General features: G+C 30.3%; 3 protein-coding genes across 4 annotated transcripts in view; 1 reads left to right on the forward strand and 2 right to left on the reverse strand.

Annotated features, from left to right (window-relative positions):
- The first annotated feature begins 1,446 nt into the window (after positions 1 to 1,446).
- On the forward strand, positions 1,447 to 4,386 carry LOC122849217 (golgin subfamily A member 7). Its single transcript, XM_044147880.1, has 3 exons — positions 1,447 to 1,711; positions 1,852 to 2,019; positions 2,171 to 4,386. The coding sequence occupies exons 1-3, from the start codon at positions 1,703 to 1,705 to the stop codon at positions 2,459 to 2,461; spliced, it is 468 nt and encodes a 155-aa protein (XP_044003815.1). The 5' UTR covers positions 1,447 to 1,702; the 3' UTR covers positions 2,462 to 4,386.
- LOC122848804 (cGMP-specific 3',5'-cyclic phosphodiesterase) lies at positions 4,304 to 9,993 on the reverse strand. Of its 2 annotated transcripts, XM_044147153.1 has the most exons (11): positions 8,969 to 9,993; positions 8,642 to 8,764; positions 8,244 to 8,584; positions 7,925 to 8,161; positions 7,313 to 7,840; positions 6,909 to 7,206; positions 6,784 to 6,822; positions 6,425 to 6,709; positions 5,929 to 6,305; positions 5,379 to 5,815; positions 4,304 to 5,304 (listed from the first exon to the last, which is right to left on the reverse strand). In XM_044147153.1, exons 3-11 carry the CDS (start codon positions 8,522 to 8,524, stop codon positions 4,640 to 4,642), a joined length of 3,147 nt encoding a protein of 1,048 aa, XP_044003088.1. In that variant the 5' UTR covers positions 8,525 to 8,584; positions 8,642 to 8,764; positions 8,969 to 9,993; the 3' UTR covers positions 4,304 to 4,639. The 2 variants fall into 2 exon arrangements, with proteins under 2 accessions (XP_044003088.1, XP_044003079.1); XM_044147144.1 differs by having other exon boundaries at positions 8,244 to 8,764; positions 8,969 to 9,992.
- A 1,403-nt stretch (positions 9,994 to 11,396) lies between these two features.
- LOC122848860 overlaps positions 11,397 to 18,982 on the reverse strand; it is a 35,822-nt gene continuing 28,236 nt past the window's right edge. Inside the window, exon 7 of the mRNA XM_044147255.1 lies at positions 11,397 to 12,190. Coding sequence (XP_044003190.1) covers positions 11,936 to 12,190 — 255 coding nt within the window. The 3' untranslated portion in view covers positions 11,397 to 11,935. The remainder of the gene's footprint in view (positions 12,191 to 18,982) is intronic.

The following is an 18,982-nucleotide window of genomic DNA, read 5'->3' on the forward strand; positions in this document are numbered from 1 at the left end:
TTTGTTAAAGAAATTAACATGTAGTAATATCCTTTCTAGCTAATATTTTTCCCATAGCTTTTATTTATTTAAATTGATAAATGGTCATAGGAAAAATGGTAGCTAAGGAAAGAAAGTTGCCACATGTTAATTTATACGAAATTAATTTTGCCAGAGAAATAACTATGTAGGCAACATCCTTTCCTTAGCTAATACTTTTCCCATAGCTCATTTATTTAAATAAATAAATAGAAAATGGTAGTTAAGGAAAGGAAGTTGTCACATGTTAATTCGATGGAGTTTAATTTTGCCAAAGAAATATGAGGCAACATCCTTTCTCAGCTACCATTTTTCCTATGACCATTTTTTTTTAATAAATAAATGATGGGATATTATCCAAGGAAAGGATGTTGCCTGCATGTTAATTTCTCTGTCAAATAATTTCATAACACATGATAACTTCCTTCTAGCTACCATTTTTCCTTATAGCTTTTATTTGTTTAAATTAATAAAAGCTATGGGAAAAGTATTAGCTACGGAAAGGATGTTGTTTCAGAATTTCTTTGGCTAAATTAATATTTATGAATTAACATGTAAATAAACATCCTGTTCTATAGACATTTTTCCAATAGGTTTTACATAAAATAAAAAAAAAACTATGGAAAAAATAACTAAGGAAGTGTTGCTTCACATATTGATTTATAAAGAATTAATTGAGCCAAAAGAAATTAATAAGCCTCATCCTTTTCTGACATTTGTCAATAGTTTTAATATATTCAATAAATTTATTACTACTACAAAGTCTGAGAAAAGGATGAAGATCATTACTATTATGCTATAATTAAAGGAATGATATTCTTAAATTTAAATTATGAGCAATTAAAAATGGTGTGTGACGTAATATACGAAAATTCCTTCAGATGGCGTTACTAACGTGGTATGAAAGTATGAAAGAGTTCCGCGGTATAATACCGGTATTATAACGAGGTTTACGACCGGTATGATACCACTATTATACATAAAAAATGATACTGCAGTCCAATTCACAGGGCAAATTTTTTACAATTTAGGGCTTTTTTTGCCGGTGATGGCGCTTGTCAAATTTTTTTTATATAGATTTCACATACAAAAGCTCTACAAGCGCCGCCAGTAGAGGAAAAAAGCCCTAAATTGTAATGCCCTGTGAATTGGACTGCTGGAAGGCACGATAGTGCATGCACGGCGTGACCTCAACGTGAACGCAAAGTGTACGCCGCTGGCTATCGGGGTTGACACAAGTGCTATGGCATAGAACTTGGTCGAGAGAAAAACTATGCTAGTGGCCACATGCCTTAAGAGTGTTTAAAACATTATGTTTTATACATGCCCATCCCTGACTGTAAGAAACCTTGGAAATCGACCGAACATACATTCGATATAGTACGATACGTATAATTGTATAATACCCCTAAAATCGTCGAATTTCCCATCGTTGATAGCCACTGGGTGCCACACACACTTTGTTTGCCAGTTGTTCGTTTTTTTTTCTCAACATTTAATTTTAATTCAATAATACATCAAATTGAAATAAATAAAAATAAAAGACTAATCCAGTTTACATATATATTTAATAGAACTAATAATGAAATTTTTTAATCACTAATGTTTTCTGGTTGTTGGAACAATCAAGAGTTGACCTTTCGTGGGTTGATTACACTGTCAATTTCACACAATAAATCTAAACATGTCATTAGTAAGTCAAATCTAATTACAACAATCCGTCTAAATAAATGAAAAAATTAACCAAACAACAATAATATTTAACATCAACAAAATTGCTATAATTTCGGTATCCAATTAATTTTAAAAAAAAATTATTTCATTGCGTTATAGGGTAATCATGTTGCATTGACACCTTTGGATGACATGTCAGCTGGACCTGGTAGACAAACTGGTGGTGTACCACCCGCAAACTGTATGAAAGTTTTTGTACAAAGAGATTATAACCAAGGAACAATGGTAAAATTTCAAACGAGATTTCCACCTGAGCTATCTGACCGAGTAAGTATTTTTATAATTAAAGTAAAATTATCATTCTACACCGAATCATGAGTTATATTATCTAGTTCATCTAGAAAAATAGCTGCAATAACACACAATCTTATTATCTTCATTAAAATTTACTTTTAAATAATGGTATTTTTTTTTAAAGTTGGAACTCGAGACATTCGAGTATACCGTTAACCAGTTAAACAATTACTTTGCTGAAGCTGAACGTGCAAGTTGTTCAACTTATTGTGAAGGATGCTTGGCATGTTTGACTGGCTACTTAATATACATATGCACTGAAACACATTATGAAAAATGTTTACGTAAAGTATCCAAATTTATATGTGAACAAAATGACCGGATTTACCGACCGCGCGGTTTGTTATTAACGGATCCAACAACACGGGGTTTAAGACTTATAGAAATATCGGTTTTAGATCGTCCACCATCGTGACTGCATGTCAGTCGATCCACTGAATTTTTCATGTGATTTTATACATTACAATTATGAATACTATGTACTGAATTATTTTTAATATATCTCGTGACGCGCAAATATAAACATTACCTGATGAATGTAATCATGCGAGATAAAATAGTAGTATGAGCATAATGTTAAATTCTTTTTAATGCAATTTATGATATGGAAAATCTCCAAATGAATTATTATCTTTTTTTTGTTAAAATGTTTTAAAGATCAATGAGTACCATTTGTAATTTTAAGAATTCTTTCTTTTTGCTCTTGTTAAATGAATTTTTTCTGTTACTCTTTAACAAATATTTATAATTATTCAATAGAAATTATAAAATCTGTATTTATCTTATCAAACTCAATAATACAAAATAAAAAGGACATGTTGTATTATACCGGGTAAATTGAATCAACAAACTATTTTAAATAAATAATGTTTTTGATTGATATTTTCAACTTATTTGTTAGAGATTATTTTAGCTATACATACTTAATAATTTCATGCATTTTATATTCGGTAACTTATATATAAATAAAAATCAAAAGAAAATATTCTAACCGTCATGAACAAGACCAGAGATAAAATATTATTATAAATGATTATTGTATATAGTATTTAGTATCAAAGGGTTGGGTTGTTATACTTAGATTGATTTAAAAATAAAAGTTGAAAATAAATTGATTAGAATGAATGTATGATTATGATAAATGATCAATATATATAAATATTTATGTATTCTATAAAAAAATGCAACAGGGCTCTTGGTCTGAATTTCTTAAATGAGAAAAAAAAAAAAAATCAACCAATAAATAAATAGCTGTCGAGCAACTTATCGATCAGTTAGTTAAAATTTCAATAATTGACCATTTTAAATTTATTATTTATTTGACTATTCAAAGTCACAAGTTCTCTTAATCGAACAAAAAAAAGTCGTGATTGCGATTATGGTGTAATATTATAAGTTTAACATGTAAGTTCTTAATGTTTGTTATAATAAATAGATGAAAATAATAATAAGGTATAAAAATAAACAAATATGTATTTTTAATTTATTGTGAAAAAAAAAAATGTATCATTTGGCTTGGTTGAGCGTGTCATCTCATACAAAATTAATAAGTTATATATTTTAAATCAATGTAGCATTCTATGAATACATAGTTTTTTTGTTAGTTTTTATTACTTTTCATTTATCATCTATCCGTAATTTAAAAAAATTTAACAAATAATAATTCAATAACTATTTTTATTTTTAATCTCTTTTGTAAATTACCTTGAAAAAACAATTAATGAAAAAATAATGATAATGTTTCATTTTTTCTATCATCATGGAGGCCAATGTTGTATTCATAGTTACTCCAAGTACAACCAATACTTGAGCGATTTGATCGATAAAGATGATGAAACCTTAAAAATATATAAGTATATTTGCTTATGTCAAAATTGTCGGATGTTCTCATTTTGTAACATAAATAAGTCTTATTGAACATTAACATATGGTTATAATATTACAAGAAAAAAAAAACAGTGATTTTCTGTTGTTAAATAAAAATAAATATATATCAACATAATTTGACTGTACAATATTGGATTAAATCTAATAATTAAAAGAATTAATTTATTTTTTTTCCACTCTCGTTCATTATCAAACGCAACAATAATACATTTAAAAAATAGAAACAATAAGACAATAACCGACGACTAGTTTTACAATATAGATAATTTTCTTCAAATATTTTTTTTTTTTTTGTTGCATTGATGATACAATAAAAGATTGTCAAGAACCTTTAAAGCCATATAAATATCTGCATCATGGACATCATAGTAAAAACTCACCTTTTTAGACTAGCATTGACTTAATTTTTTAAATATAATTCTAACTTTTTTCAATACTATATTTTCGTTTTTTTAGTTTTTGATTAACTTAATATATCACTTTCCGGTAATTATTATTACTATTATTATTATTATTATTATTCATTCTCCAACATTGAGGGACTGATAAATTCAAAAAACTGATAATTATTATTAAAACCGATGTTAAAATATATTTTAAAAAATTTGATGATGAGAGAACTAATTGTCAAAATTTAAAAGATATTTTATTTACTAATTATTAGTCACTCGGGTATACTTTCCAAATTACTCGATGTCGTAAGACGTCAAATAAGAAGACACAATTTATTATTATTTTTAGTTTTTCGCTCAGGTAATGCAACCTTGACTTTACCAATATCTTCAGAACTACTTCTTGCATATAGTGATCTACTTAAACGATGACGTACACCTTTACCAATTGAACGTCCACCTTTTCTCAACGATGCAAATCTACCAAGTGGCGTTTTTGGTGCATCAAGTGTTTTAGTTGTTCCTACAATTGCTTCTTTTTTTTCTTGTACACAATTCAACGTTGTTACTGTAAATTCAATATCTTTTGGTTCTTGTGATACAAATTCTTCTACTGGTTCTTCGATTGTATCACGATCAATCCATGTTAAACCCATTTCAACTTTCTCAGCAAGATCTTGCCAGTGTTTTCTATTATCTGCAGTACCTTCGTACAATGGCATTATCCAAGGAAATGTTTCTGATAAAACTTTGTATAAGGGTAAACAAATAACATCAATGAAACCAACTTGCATTTGTGGTAATTCATCACGACGTTCACGATCCATCATTGCAACTGGTTGTTGATTTAGCTGTAATTTTTCTAGATCACCCTGATCAAAAAATTCATCAGCAACTAATTTTGCAACTATGTGTTGTACTTCCCAAGGTTTTGCAATTGCACTTACATCACATGCTGTCATCATCATCCCACAAAGTACTGAAAATTAATAATAGTTTTAGTATTTATATTTTTTTTAAAATTAAATTTGAAAACAAAAAGAATACACTAACATTCTTTTTTTTCTTCACTCTGCCAATCGAATTCACCATCATCAATTAATTCCATAAATTTATTCTTTTTTTTAAAATAAACAGCAAGATCAGTTGACAATATTGCACTTTCAACGACTTTCATAACACGTCTATAATCCTCCATTGAGAGTGTTTGAAAAATATTATTACTGTCTGAGCTGAGTATCATGACACATTGATCAAAATGATGATGTTCCATTGTACTAGTTGAATATAGAATTGCAAGTGGTGATTCTATTTTTGTTTGAAATGCATTGTTTGTCCCTCGATGATCAAGATCATGACACAAACAAGCAACCAACAAACCAAGTATCTCCAAATCAGTCATAAATTGTTCCATTTTTCCAGTTTTTAACATTGCAAACATTGTCTGAGCAACATTAAGAGCATGTCTCCAATTGTGATATTTTACAGGTCTATAAAAAAAAAAGATATAAAATATCCATGCAAACGTTTAAATTATAAAATTAAATTTAAAATATGTAGGTGACGCGGAGTATCCAACCTGCGTAAAATTAATCAAACTCACCGGTAATTTTTTTTAACACTCAAAATCCAACGACAAAGTACATCATAAGGAATATGAAATCTTTGAATAAGATTACATGCTTTGAACATTCTTACAGTTGCACGACAAGTATCATCATCATTGAGATCGAAGTCAATAAATGTAAAACTAAATAAATTATACTTGTCTGCTGATGGTATTTGTTCAGTTGTTAGCTTAACTGCATCTTCATTGCTTGCTGTTGCATGATAACTAAGACACTCAAGTGCTACTTTTTGTTTAGCCATTAATTTACATGCTGATTCGTACATCTGAGTATTGTGAATACCTAGGCCACAAAAAATTGCAAATGCTTCAAATATTGATACATCCAAATCGGTAAAAGAACTTTGATTATCCTGTTTAGTATAAAAAAATTTCAAACATTACTCAATTCAAAAATTTTCTTGTTTCTTTCTTTTGTTTCATAAATTATTTTCAATAAAGATTTAAATAAAATAAATAAATAATTAAATACCTTGTTTATTAACTGAGCAACACCAATTACAATTTTTTGACCATTAACAATTGGCATGCATAGAATACTCTTTATTGAATTCATTTCTTTGTCTAAAACTTCACGTTTCAGCCAAATAGCAACATCACTGATATTCAATATTTGACCAGTACTTGCAACGTATCTGGCTATTTTACCAAGTGGACTGGACAAATCACTGGTACTTGGACGACTGACACGTGCTTCCTGGCTTTGATTTTCCATTTCAAATGCCATTGTAAATTTTGTATTTCCATCATTCACAGTCTTTAAAACAAAAAATAATTTCATAATCACATTTTTGTTATTTCAATTTATCAATTTATTTTTTTGTTAATTACCTGGCGTGAAAAAATATCTTCTATGTTAATATTATTGCTCTGAAATTAAAAAAAAAAAAAAGAGTACAAAAATTAAATTAAATATCGATCTTAAGAAGGTTGAGAATAATTTAAAAATTTTTTACTTCTCTTCTCGACAATGGTTTTCTATCACCTTGAACAAATTTACCAGGTCTCTCAACAATTTTTTCCAAATGTCCAGCTTCACTACAATCAAGATCAAGCAAATAAACAGCACATTTTTCACATTTAAGCAGTCCTTTTGCTTCAGTCATGATTTTAGTAACCAAACATTCAAGATTATTTTGATCTTCAAATATATTTCTTGCTAAATTTAACAAAATCTGATTTCTTTTATATTCTTGAACAGATAATTCAAATAATTGTGCATTTTGTATTCCAATGCCACAAAATGTCAGGTATCTAATGTAAAGAAAATTAATAATTATATTATTTTTTTATAATTTATCAATTATCATTAATAAATAAATTCAATATTAATATGATAAAATAAACAAATATACAATACCTTCGAAAAACTTCAACATCTTTATCATCAAATTCATTACTACCGTCAGTTTTATTAATAATTTGAGCAACTCCAATAACTTCACCCTCATAATCACAAATTGGCATTGACAATATTAAATTAGTTTTATAACCAGTTCTCATATCAATTGTATTGTTAAATCTTGGATCATTGTAAGCATCTTTAATATTTATTATTTCTTTAGACTGAGCAACGTAACCCGCAACACCAATACCAAATGGTATTTTTACTTCTTCATTTTTAGCTTTTTTTACAGCAGCTTCGAGTTCAGTATCTTGTGTTACATCAAATAATTTAGCTGTTAAATAGCGTTCATCTGATGATCCTTTTGCAAGAAATAAACTTCCTCTATCTGCATGGGTTAATAAACCAACATTCACTAATATTTTATGACATAAAACATCAATATCCAGTTCATTAGATATATCACGTATTAATTCCATAAATAGTTCATTGTCATCAAGTTGATTTAATTCTTCACGACGTCCCGTGAAAGTTATTGGTCGACTTATTGAATTTATATAATTATAATCAATTAATACATTGAGTAATATTTTATTTACAAAAAATACGAGTAAATATTTTTATTACCTGGAAGAACTTTTTTGTTTTGGAACAGATGAATTTGTGGCCAACCAAGATTTAAAAATTTTTGTTGTAACACTGTTTTTTTTTGTTTCTATAAGTGTATTGTCACTCGATGACGAATGAAGATTTAGAGTTGCTGATGGAGGCAAAAGATTCGTGTTTAATAGTCTCATTTTCAAATCTGGGCTTGCTTTGTCTCGTAGCCAGGCTTCAACAGTTGCAGGATTATCCTCAAGGTATCTTAGAATATATTCAACTTATTCATATTTTTGTACATTCAATTATTTTATTTAAGTAACTTGATGTTGTTTGAGTAACTTACCTGCCAACTTGATCCATTGTTATATTGTTATTTTCCTCAATATTATCTTCATTACACTTTTTACTATTATTATCGGTCATCAAATCAGTTTTGATCGTTTTAGTCTTTATATTTACATTTAAATTTATTTTTGATTCAACATTGATTTGCTCAGAATTCTCATCTGAGTTGCTCAAAAACAGTTCATGATTTTCATTTGAATTCTGAGATGATTTAACCAGTAAACAATCATTTTTTCTCGTCAATGACTTTGGTGATCTTGACATTGTTGAGATCTTCATTTCGATTTTATTTATACTTGAATTATTATTAGTAGTATTATCATTATTACTGTTGTTTTTCTGTAAATTTAATTTTAACAATTTGGGTTTTTTTCTCAAATTCAAATTTTATATTACCCTTGCTGTCAGGTCCTCCTCACTCTCGGCGTCCGTATCATTTGTTTATCAAAATTTCCAATCTTAAGGAAGATTAAAAATATTATTTCTTAATGGTTCTAGTTTAAAGTCCAAGACGATGTCCTAAAAAAAAAAGCCAAGTTATCACAATTACAGTTTTCATTTTTCACATGTTCCTTTATTATATCCAAAGATAGTTGATTTTAGTTACCGCAACCCTCCCTGCTCTACTTAAAAAAAGTGTAGCAGTTTACCAGAAGTAGTTCTACATTATTTTTAGCATCATTAAAGAAGTATTCAATTATTTTTTGCTGACATTTCACATACCTGATTGAAAATATTCAAATTGCAAGAAGAAATTACACACGTTATCTCCATTATTATCAGACATCCGCGAAAAAAGTCAATAACCCGTCCTAGCGGTGGTTTTTTAATAACCGCAAAAAAAACTAATATATTTTATTTACGTTTGAATTTAATTGAATTAAATTTAATACACAATTTTTTTTTTTTTTTTTTTTCAATCGAAATTTTTTGATTTTTTCAAAAAAATTATTATTAGCTATTCTATCAATTTTAATGTATCGATGATAATTGTTAACAGTGATCTCATTTGTTAGAATAAATCATTGTTGAATCTCATAATTAATGATAAACTACCACCAACAAGAACTTTTTTTTTTTTTTTTTTTCAAATCAATTATAGAAAAAAACAAAAATTATCACACATATTATCACATTGTTCCACTTTTTAAATTCGTAAAAAAATATATTTTTTTATATTCTCCATGATAATTACTGTTAAATGTTTATTACAAGAATTTAATAAATGTCATTCGTTATTTTTGATAAAAATAGTAAAACTCCGTGTGTGAACAGTAGCCAAGTTTTAAGCTTACTGAAAGATTTTGCCAGGTTCGTGGAACTACTGTAAAAGAAAAAAAAAGGGCTGATAAGAGCTGTAAGGGCGCAGACGCAACGTATTATCTGCATCTATCTAGGTACATATAGTTAGATAAATAGATAAAGAAAAACAAATATGGAGAAAAAAAAGAATATCGAAAAAAGAAGTAGTGTAGAATACTACTTTATTTTGATGGTTAACTAATGAGGATGATAAGGAAAAATTTGAGAATTGCGAGTGAGAGGGATTAATAAAACCAGGATGAAATATAAAAGAAAAAAGAGAATACAATAATAATAATAGGGTATCAGATCGATACCGTCGAGTATGGTCCTGGACCAGCCAGCATCAGACCACCCTCTTGCCACCTGAACACACTACAATGACCTCTTTTCACATGTTATTACTTATGTATGTTATACGTATATATATAAGTGTACATCCAGTGATTATATCCAATACATTAATAAAATTTTATGACGACACAAAACATGGAAGTAAAAAAATTAGGTGGTAATTTTATTTATTTTTTTTCTTTTTTTGTAGAATTTTTTTTTTCTCATTAAAGAGTTAGTCTTCTTTTTTTGCTTGCTCTGACCGAATTTGGGATTTACATACCGCCTTAATCCAAATTTTCCTAATGCCTATCGGTGGGGATCGAACCTAGTACTTGGAGATTGGGAAGCGGACACGGTATACACACTGAACCACGATATGCTCGTTGAACACCGTTTTACGTAGGTGGGACGCTTCGCGTCACCTACGTATTGGATTTGTCTACCGAAAATTAAAAAAAAGCTCTCATTTCTTAAGTAATTGTCAGAGACACTTCGTGTTAAAACAAAAAGAAGCGTATTTTCAATTTCTTTAATTTGTATATTTTCGATTTTTTCTCAAATAATTATTAAAGTTGCCAGAGCCAAAAATGTTAAAAACCTTTTTTTCTTTTTTTTTTTAAATATTAAATAACTTTTTATCTGTAAGCGTGATCGATTTGCACCGACTAATTCAAAGTTTCCTTTTATTTTGATCTATAAATCGCCGCTATTTTGAAAACGATATCTTTAAAACTCACGGAGTTATTAGAATTCTAATAGAAAAATTTGATGTGCCTTTTTTTTTCCCGATTTACATTGGAACCCAACAAAATCATGTTTTGTGGAGATTCGACGCGCAGTGTTGGCAGCCCTGCTTAGTTCGTCTTACTCACACAGATGAACATATTTATTTTATGATAAAATTTCATAGTGTTGTGACTAAACAATATGACATTTTATTTGAAAAAAAAGAAAATTACACTAACTAATAATTGCACATAACCCACCGGAGTATTGAAAATTTTAATTTTCGTTATATATGATTTTTTCTTTTGTCAACATAACGGATTTTCGTATCCAGTATATAGCGTTAGAAAATTACACTACAGTTTAAGAATTTTATGATACAGATCTACTATATTTAAAGCATTGGTATTAGAATTTTAAAACTGGTATTCTAAAATTAACTTTTTTTAAAATTTAGTGTGGGTGCGGCCCTCACGAAAATGATTTCTCCGATTCTTTTCGATTTTTCTCCGATTTTACGAAACCAGCAAAATTCGGAAAAAATCAGAAGAAATTAGAGGTAATGCGGACAAAAATGTATGTAGGTATATGAATAGTTTTTGGCAATGGAATTTTTAACGTAAAGCGTTACAAATATTGTTACTTTTTTTCCAAAATTTGGCAAAGTCTGCTCAAAACTGCTAACTTATTTCCACAAATCAAAATTTAAGTCTAATTATAACTTATTATAGTTGACATTATATTGAATTACATTTCAGTATTACTTAATGAAAAATTGAAGACTAAATTCGATTTATTATTATTATTTATTCGACAGAATTTCCACATAAAATAATAATTAAGTTACGCTTAATATTTTAGGTCAGAAAATTATTATTTAACTAAAAAATTCGTCTTTTTTTCCTCTACAGACTGATAGTTTTTAAGAATTCTTTAACTTTTAGTTTTATATGAAAGTTTAAGTTGAACCCAAAAAAAAGTAAAATCTCCCTATCTCACCGTGTTTAACCTCGAAAAAAATAGCAACTTTAATAGTTTATTTTAAACAAACAAAGTTACCTAGGACAAAAAAAAAGTTATGAATAGATGTATTTCTTTGCATAGAATCGTTTTTTATTAATTACATTGGTCTCTAACTATTTTGACAGTGACACTTCGATGCCTTTCCAGAGTTTTAGGCCATTTTTTTAACCATAAAATTTTTATCTACGCTTAGATTCTTTTAATTTTATTTCATTTCCAACTTTAAGGTATATGATATAAATATTATTATGATAATACTTGTTCCAAAAGATAGGAATACTTTTTGTTAGATGATTTATCGGGTCAAAAACGTGTTATTTTGATTGTATCAATATCTTGGTTTTCTTTTTCTTCAAATGTTCCAGTTATTAAACAGCTTGGACTAGGACTTCGTGAAGAATCATTTTTATTTGGGCTTGATAATTTATTGCATTTTTTATCATGGAAGTCTGTTTCCATATTTTTTTTTTTGAAATTATCTTGATAGTTACTTATAGAGTACGGCTGTGCATACTCAAAATTCGTTAAAATTAGTTGAGCTCGTAAATTTTTTTTTGTCTGAAAAATTCAAAATATTATATAAGTTTACATTTATATAATAATTGCTAGACATGTTTTCTTATAATTCCTAATATAAACTTATCAGTGACTTATCGGTTGCTTGCCGATAATTATATTTCTGGTAGATTTTTTTTCCTATGAGGCTTATTTTTGAAATGAAATAAAGGCAATTGCCAAGTTCGTTCCGACTTCCCCGAAATGCCCAGATTAATTTTTCATTTTTCGGCCCGTTCATCCGAGTTCGTTCCCGAAAAAAAATCCGAGTTCGTTCCAATCGTTTCCCCTACCGTGTCCCCTTTACTTTGCCACTATTTAGTTTTTTTTGGTATTACTTAGATATTATCTTTTCCTTAGCTAAATTTTCTACTTAGCTATAATTATAGGCAAACACGCAATATCTACATAATTTTACCAGCTTAATTTTTCCTTCAGCTACATCTTTTCCTCGGCTAGATTTCTTACTTACCCGTGTAAGAATCGCCAAGCATGGAAACACGGCCATACACTGGCCGATAAACGGCAGCCCATGATTGGTAGCCAAGCAAGGGCCATTAATGGGATATACTTGGCAAACCCGATGGGTCCATTATTGTGTTGCCAAGATTGGCAGTCTTGTCTTGGCCAACGTCTGGCCATTAATTGGCTGGCCATTCAATGGCTGCCATTCATCGGCCAATTCATGGTAAATGCATTGCTGGCCATTTAATGGCTGCCGTTCATTGGCCGATCATTGGCAAATTCATGGCTGGCCATTTATCGGGTACACTCAGAGGATATGTTAACAGTTAACATATCCTGTTTAATGTTAACATATGCCATGTTTAAATGGGTGGTGGCTGATAAGTTTACACCAAAGATATATATATTAACATTAAACATACATATCTTAATAGTTAATATGCGTATGTTAACTATTAAGATATCTAAGATATTTGTAATTGACACAATTTGAAGGTTAGGTTGATAGTTGAGGACATTTACGTATGTAAATATGAAAACTTAATGTAAAATTAAGAATGAATTTACTACAAAAAAACTAAATTTAAATAAATTTATGACAACACGAGTACATAGTATATTATATTACAATTAGAATAGTATTATATCTAGATATCTTAACTGTTAACATACGTATGTTTATAGTTAACATACGTATCTTTACGCGGCCAAATATTTTTATCTATCAGTCTACTACTAACTGTTAACATATCCTTCTCTGAGTGCAAGTCTTGTTACAATAATGGCATTCAATGCTTGGCAGCCAATCGTGCGCCATCCATGGGCCAAGGTTTGGCTGACTCATGACTGGTTATTTGCTTACCAAGGCTTGTATTCCAATGCTTGGCCGACCATTGGTTATCAAGCCATTTATCGGCCGAGTCTTGGTAAATTATTGGATGGCCGAGACTCGAAACAGATGATTAGGCCAAAGTTTGGCTCATTAAGGGCTGGCCAGCTAATGATCAACCGTTCATCGGCCAAGTCTTGGTAAATTATTGGGTGGCCAAGACTCGAAACAGATGATTAAGCCAAAGCTTGGCTCATTAAGGGCTGACCAGCCATTGATCAACCATTCATCGGCCAAGTCTTGGTTAATTATTGGCGGCCAAGACTGGGTATATACAATGAAGCTAAGAGTTGGCACATTAAAAATTCGTGAACTTGACTTGCCATTTGTCGGCCGAGTGTCGATTGTTCTTTGGGTCACCAAAATTGATTATTCTTCATTTTTTCGACATATGTGAATATATATTAAGCGCCACTGTTATGTATTTAATATTGAAAATTTTTCATTCAATTATATACTGTATAACAGCTACTCATTTTTTTCTTACATAACGAAAATTTCAAGAAAAAAATTTTTTTTTTTTATAAATTATTAAAATATATTCCGGGGTTAATGAAACAAATAAAATTTATATATCGGCCGAGTGTCGGTTGATTCTTGGATTGCCATGATTATAATGTAAATTCAAGTAGAACAAATTTTCCTCATCTCCAATTGTTGCTGCTATGGTTAAGTAAGTAAGGCTCTGGAGTTTCAACTAGAAGATCCCAAGAAGATGTCCAAGTCCTGGTGATGTCAAGTATTTATGGTGTAGTTTTTTCAGTCAAATAAATAATTAATTATATAAATAACAAAATTAAATAGTTTAAACTTATAAAAATTTTTTTTTTTTATAAAATTATTCAATTTTTGGATCTCTTGGCCAAGTATTGGCAGCCAAGCTTAAATTGGTGTCAATCCCCAAGCCTGGTGCAAGCACTGACCAAGAGTGGCAGCCAAGACTTGGCAGCATTTTTCCAGGCTTGGCCCAATGCTTCGCCACGTTGTTTTCTCCTTCACGGGGTACCGCCCCCGGGAACGAAATCTGATTTTTTTTTGGCCTTAATCCGGCTTGGGAACGAACTCGGTACCAGCCGAAATAAATATCTTCATTGTCAAATTTTTTCAGATTTTTCGGACTCGGTCTTTTTGAAATAATGATTGTTTAAGTTGACAACTTTTTTACACGAGAAATATTTTTTTTTCTTCAAGAGCATAATGCATATTTGATTTCTAGTAGTAAACCTATTATTTACTATCAAATTGTAGTGCTTACAAAGACAGTAGAATTTTATGTCCAAGATCCGAATAAATGATAATTTCTGAACGGACTCAACTCACTGGTGAATTTTCGCACTCAACGAGTTCGAGAATCAAGCATCAGCGGTCAAATTCACATCCACACAGGGCAAAATTTTACAATTTAGAGATTTTTCTCCGCTGGTGGTGCTTCCCGAGTGGAAATTTAGTTAAGGTTCTGATCAGAACCGGATCAGGGAACCTGATTTCAAATCAGAACCGGATCAGGAATCCTGTTCAGGAACGGATCAGAATGTAACGCTCTTTTTTAGGATTCTGATCAGAACCGGATCAGGAAACCTGGCCAGATTGTAGGGTTAGAGCCAGGATACCTGAACAGGAATGGATCAGAATTCCTGACTAGAATATAACCAGGAATCCTGTTCAGGAACGGATCAGAATGTAACGCTCTTTTTTAGGATTCTGATCAGAATCGGATCAGGAAACCTGACCAGGATACCTGATCAGGAACAATTTCTGAAACGGATCAAGTAATTCTAAAAAAAAATTAATTTTTATTATTTGATGTTTTGTAAATCGGCTAATTAATTTACTATAGCAATGTTAATGATGAACCAGGTTGAATGATAAGATTTTATATACCTAACATAACTTAAATTACCTAACCACTAGCGGGACGCGAACTCGGATCGTTCAGATTACAACTACGGGCCTTAACACGCGCGTATCGATGATCGGATGTGATCTTTTGCTTTCATAAATTACATCAACTAAAAAAAACTTAAATTAGAATTTGCGACGTAAATTTAACGTAAAAATAAAATATAACAATTTGTTAAATTGTCCCTTGTCATTTTGTTTTAGAATTAAAATTAAAATTAAATCCAAAAAATATTTTTCCTGATAATATTCTGGTCAGAATCTGTTCATGAAACCTTATTCAGGATACGTTCAGGTTTTCTGTTCCTTTCCTGAACAGGAAAACTGAATAAAAAAAATTAATTTATTTGATAAATTTTTCCTAATAATATCCTGGTCAGAATCTGTTCAGGAAACCTTATTCAGGATACGTTCAGGTTTCCTGTTCCTTTCCTGAACAGGAAAACTGAATAAAAAAAATTAATTTATTTGATCAATTTTTCCTAATAATATCCTGGTCAGAATCTGTTCAGGAAACCTTATTCAGGATACGTCAAGGTTTCCTGTTCCATTTCTGAACAGAAAAATTGAATAAAAAAAATTAATTTATTTGATAAAGTTTTCCTGATAGTATCCTGGTCAGAATCTGTTCAGGAAACCTTATTCAGGATACGTCAAGGTTTCCTGTTCCTTTCCTGAACAGGATTGGGGGAAATCGTAAGGTATCCTGACCAGGTTTGGGTCAGGAATGAGTCAGGTTCCCTGAATAAGGAATCCTGATCCGTTTCTGATCAGGGTTTGAGGTCAAATAGGGCATCCTGAAAATTTTTCCACTCGGGTTGTGGAGCTTTTTTATATACCTATACAATATACATATATATCATGTAGAATAGAGAACAAGAGGACGAACTGTAACGAGGCTATCGCGTCAAAAACGCTCTGAAAACCAACTATGTCTGGCAATTAGTTATATAATTTGACCTATACATATAGAAAGCTCTGCTGGGCAATATTACGATAACCGTGGAGACAAAATTTTATGACTGATTCCATATGCTTTTTTCATGAAAAAAATAATGGCTGCATCTCGAATATTTTTTTGAGATATCCTTTTTTTTTTTTTAAATCCAAAGATTGTCGAAAAACTATATTAACCCATCCGAGGGAACATTTTTTGACGGGAAAGTGTGTTGTATTGAAGTCCGCGAAGCATTGTCATTTGTGATCTTGTTATTGTTTTAAAGTTCAGTCTCTGATGTCTTTGAACATTTGACAACTGGCGTCGTAATAAAATGATAACTCAGAAGACTCGTAATTCAGTTGTTCTACTGTCGTAGATTATTACAGCTATTGTCGGAAAATTGCTGAAGTTGTTGTTTCCAGTGCTAACGTTCGGATGGGGGAGTAAGTAAAACTGTCCATATTGATGAGACATTTTTAACCAAACGTAAATCATCGTGGTCGGCTTACCGAACAGATGGTAATAATCGTTCTGGAATTGTACTGTAAGGAAGACAAAAAAGAGTTATTTTTCGTTGTTGAGGCAGAGAGCAACGCTGAGTTGTGGCCATACATCATTCAATATGTTGATCACAACACTGCACGGCTTTGTTCAGACAGTGCAAAACAGTATTCCTTAATCCCGAGGCTGTAAATTTGTCACCAAATCACAGCAAAAGATAATACGTAGATAAATCTAATCTAATCAATACCATCAATGATTTCAAAAATTACAATAAGTTGCTCAAAAAAGCACTTATTTGTAGAAGGACAACAAAACTTCTCCATCAATACATGGCTTTATTTATAGAATAGCATCGGAAACATGATATCGGGTCTCAAATCATGGAATTTTTTACTGTATATAATTAAAGTATATATCCAAGAATAAAAAATGTAAAAAAATTAGAAAGATTATCACTGTGGGTATTTGATAAACTTACACCAGAGTCAGAAAGAATAGAAAGATACATCCCATCTCCTACACGTGCCAGAGTTATCACTGAAAAAACGTTCCCGCTGCAGGCACGGTCTATTGTACCGGTAATGGTAGACAGCTACAGTAGCAGGATGTCCATGTAAATCCACAGTAAGCACTCGTATATTCTCGGTAAACTGTACTGCTGTGAGAGCAGTACAAAGCACTGCTGTGGCAACTGAATGCGCACATCTGTATGCGCGGTCATATACGATTTACGACTTTGACATCACTTATAGGTTAGGATTAAAATTTAGAATTTTTAAATGTTCAATTAAACATTTCTTTTAATGTTAAATTTGAAAATTTTTTTTCACGTTAAAAATTAAATTTTTTACATTTTTAATTTACCATGTAATATTATTTTTATGCTATCATTATAGTTAATGCAATTTCTTCGTTTATTCAACAAGTTAATTTATTATTATTACACGGTAAATTAAAAATGTAATTTTTTTTTTTTTAAATTCTATATTCAAATAAAATATATTTTTTTCATATTTTTTATTCATATTTTTTTTATAATATACAAGATTTTAAAATCAATTCATATTCAATAATAATAGTAATATATAATTATATTTATTAATAATGAATATTAATAATATACTTATATACATCATTTAATTTATCGAATGAGTCTTTACGTGTCATACAGCTATTCTTTGTACTGCTAATACGCCTGAACTCATCGACAGTAAAATGTTCGGCTGCAGCAGCAGTGCTGTACTGCTGTAAGAGCAGTACAGAAATTCCAAGTTGGGTGTACTGCTCTCACAGCAGTACAGCGCTTCGCAGTCTACTTTACTGCTACGGCAGCAGGAACGTACCGTGCCTGCAGTGGGAACGTTTTTTCAGTATACGGCAATTAAATTCAAAATATTCGAAATTCTATTGCAGCCACTATTTTTTGCTCCAAATGACGTTTTAACATCGATCTTAAAAATTTTGGTGCCACGGATATCGTAATCTTGCCCTCTGCTGCAGTGCTGAGACCATTTTTAATTGTAGTAGTCACGTACATGTGATAATAAATGAAACTTTATATCTTTACATTTATCATGTCACTATGTGAAAACCCGTATTTTTTATTTTTTTTATAATGCATTATAAAATATTCAATAACCATACTATAACATGGTGGAAAAAATTTTTCCGGATTTCTACGTAATTGAAACTTCGGGAAATAGAGTTTTCTAATTTACGGAGATATTCACTAAACAATCTCTAGATTATTTTCATAATACCTCCGGATTTTTTCCGGATGTTTCGCGTTAAAAATTCAACGGAAAAAATGGAAAAATGAATTAAAAAAACGAGAAACAAGAGAAAACATAAAAATCCGGAGAAAATCGGGAAAAATATCTCCGGAAGTCTCAATTGCGTAGAAATCCCTAAAAAATCCGGAGACATTTTTTCTACCAGGGAATATTTGAACTATTATTTCTCAAAATTCAAGTGCAATTATAACTATTCAACAAATATATGTTTGATTAAAAATATTTTAAAAATTTAATTCAGGTGTCAGTTTCAAGGATGGTATCACATGGAGTTCGAGCTCCTAGGACCCGTTCAGAAATTATCA

This window comes from Aphidius gifuensis, linkage group LG1 (genome assembly GCF_014905175.1).
Source record: "Aphidius gifuensis isolate YNYX2018 linkage group LG1, ASM1490517v1, whole genome shotgun sequence".
Lineage (NCBI taxonomy): Eukaryota > Metazoa > Arthropoda > Insecta > Hymenoptera > Braconidae > Aphidius > Aphidius gifuensis.

Coding starts and splice junctions, on each gene's coding strand:
- LOC122849217 (XM_044147880.1), top strand. Junction 2,020..2,170: donor CACCTGAGCTATCTGACCGA/GTAAGTATTTTT, acceptor TTTTTTTTAAAG/TTGGAACTCGAGACATTCGA.
- LOC122848804 (XM_044147153.1), bottom strand. CDS start 8,524: ATGAAGATCTCAACAATGTCAAGATCACCAAAGTCATTGACGAGAAAA. Junction 7,207..7,312: donor GATGTTGAAGTTTTTCGAAG/GTATTGTATATT, acceptor TCTTTACATTAG/ATACCTGACATTTTGTGGCA. Junction 6,710..6,783: donor AAGATATTTTTTCACGCCAG/GTAATTAACAAA, acceptor TTTGTTTTAAAG/ACTGTGAATGATGGAAATAC.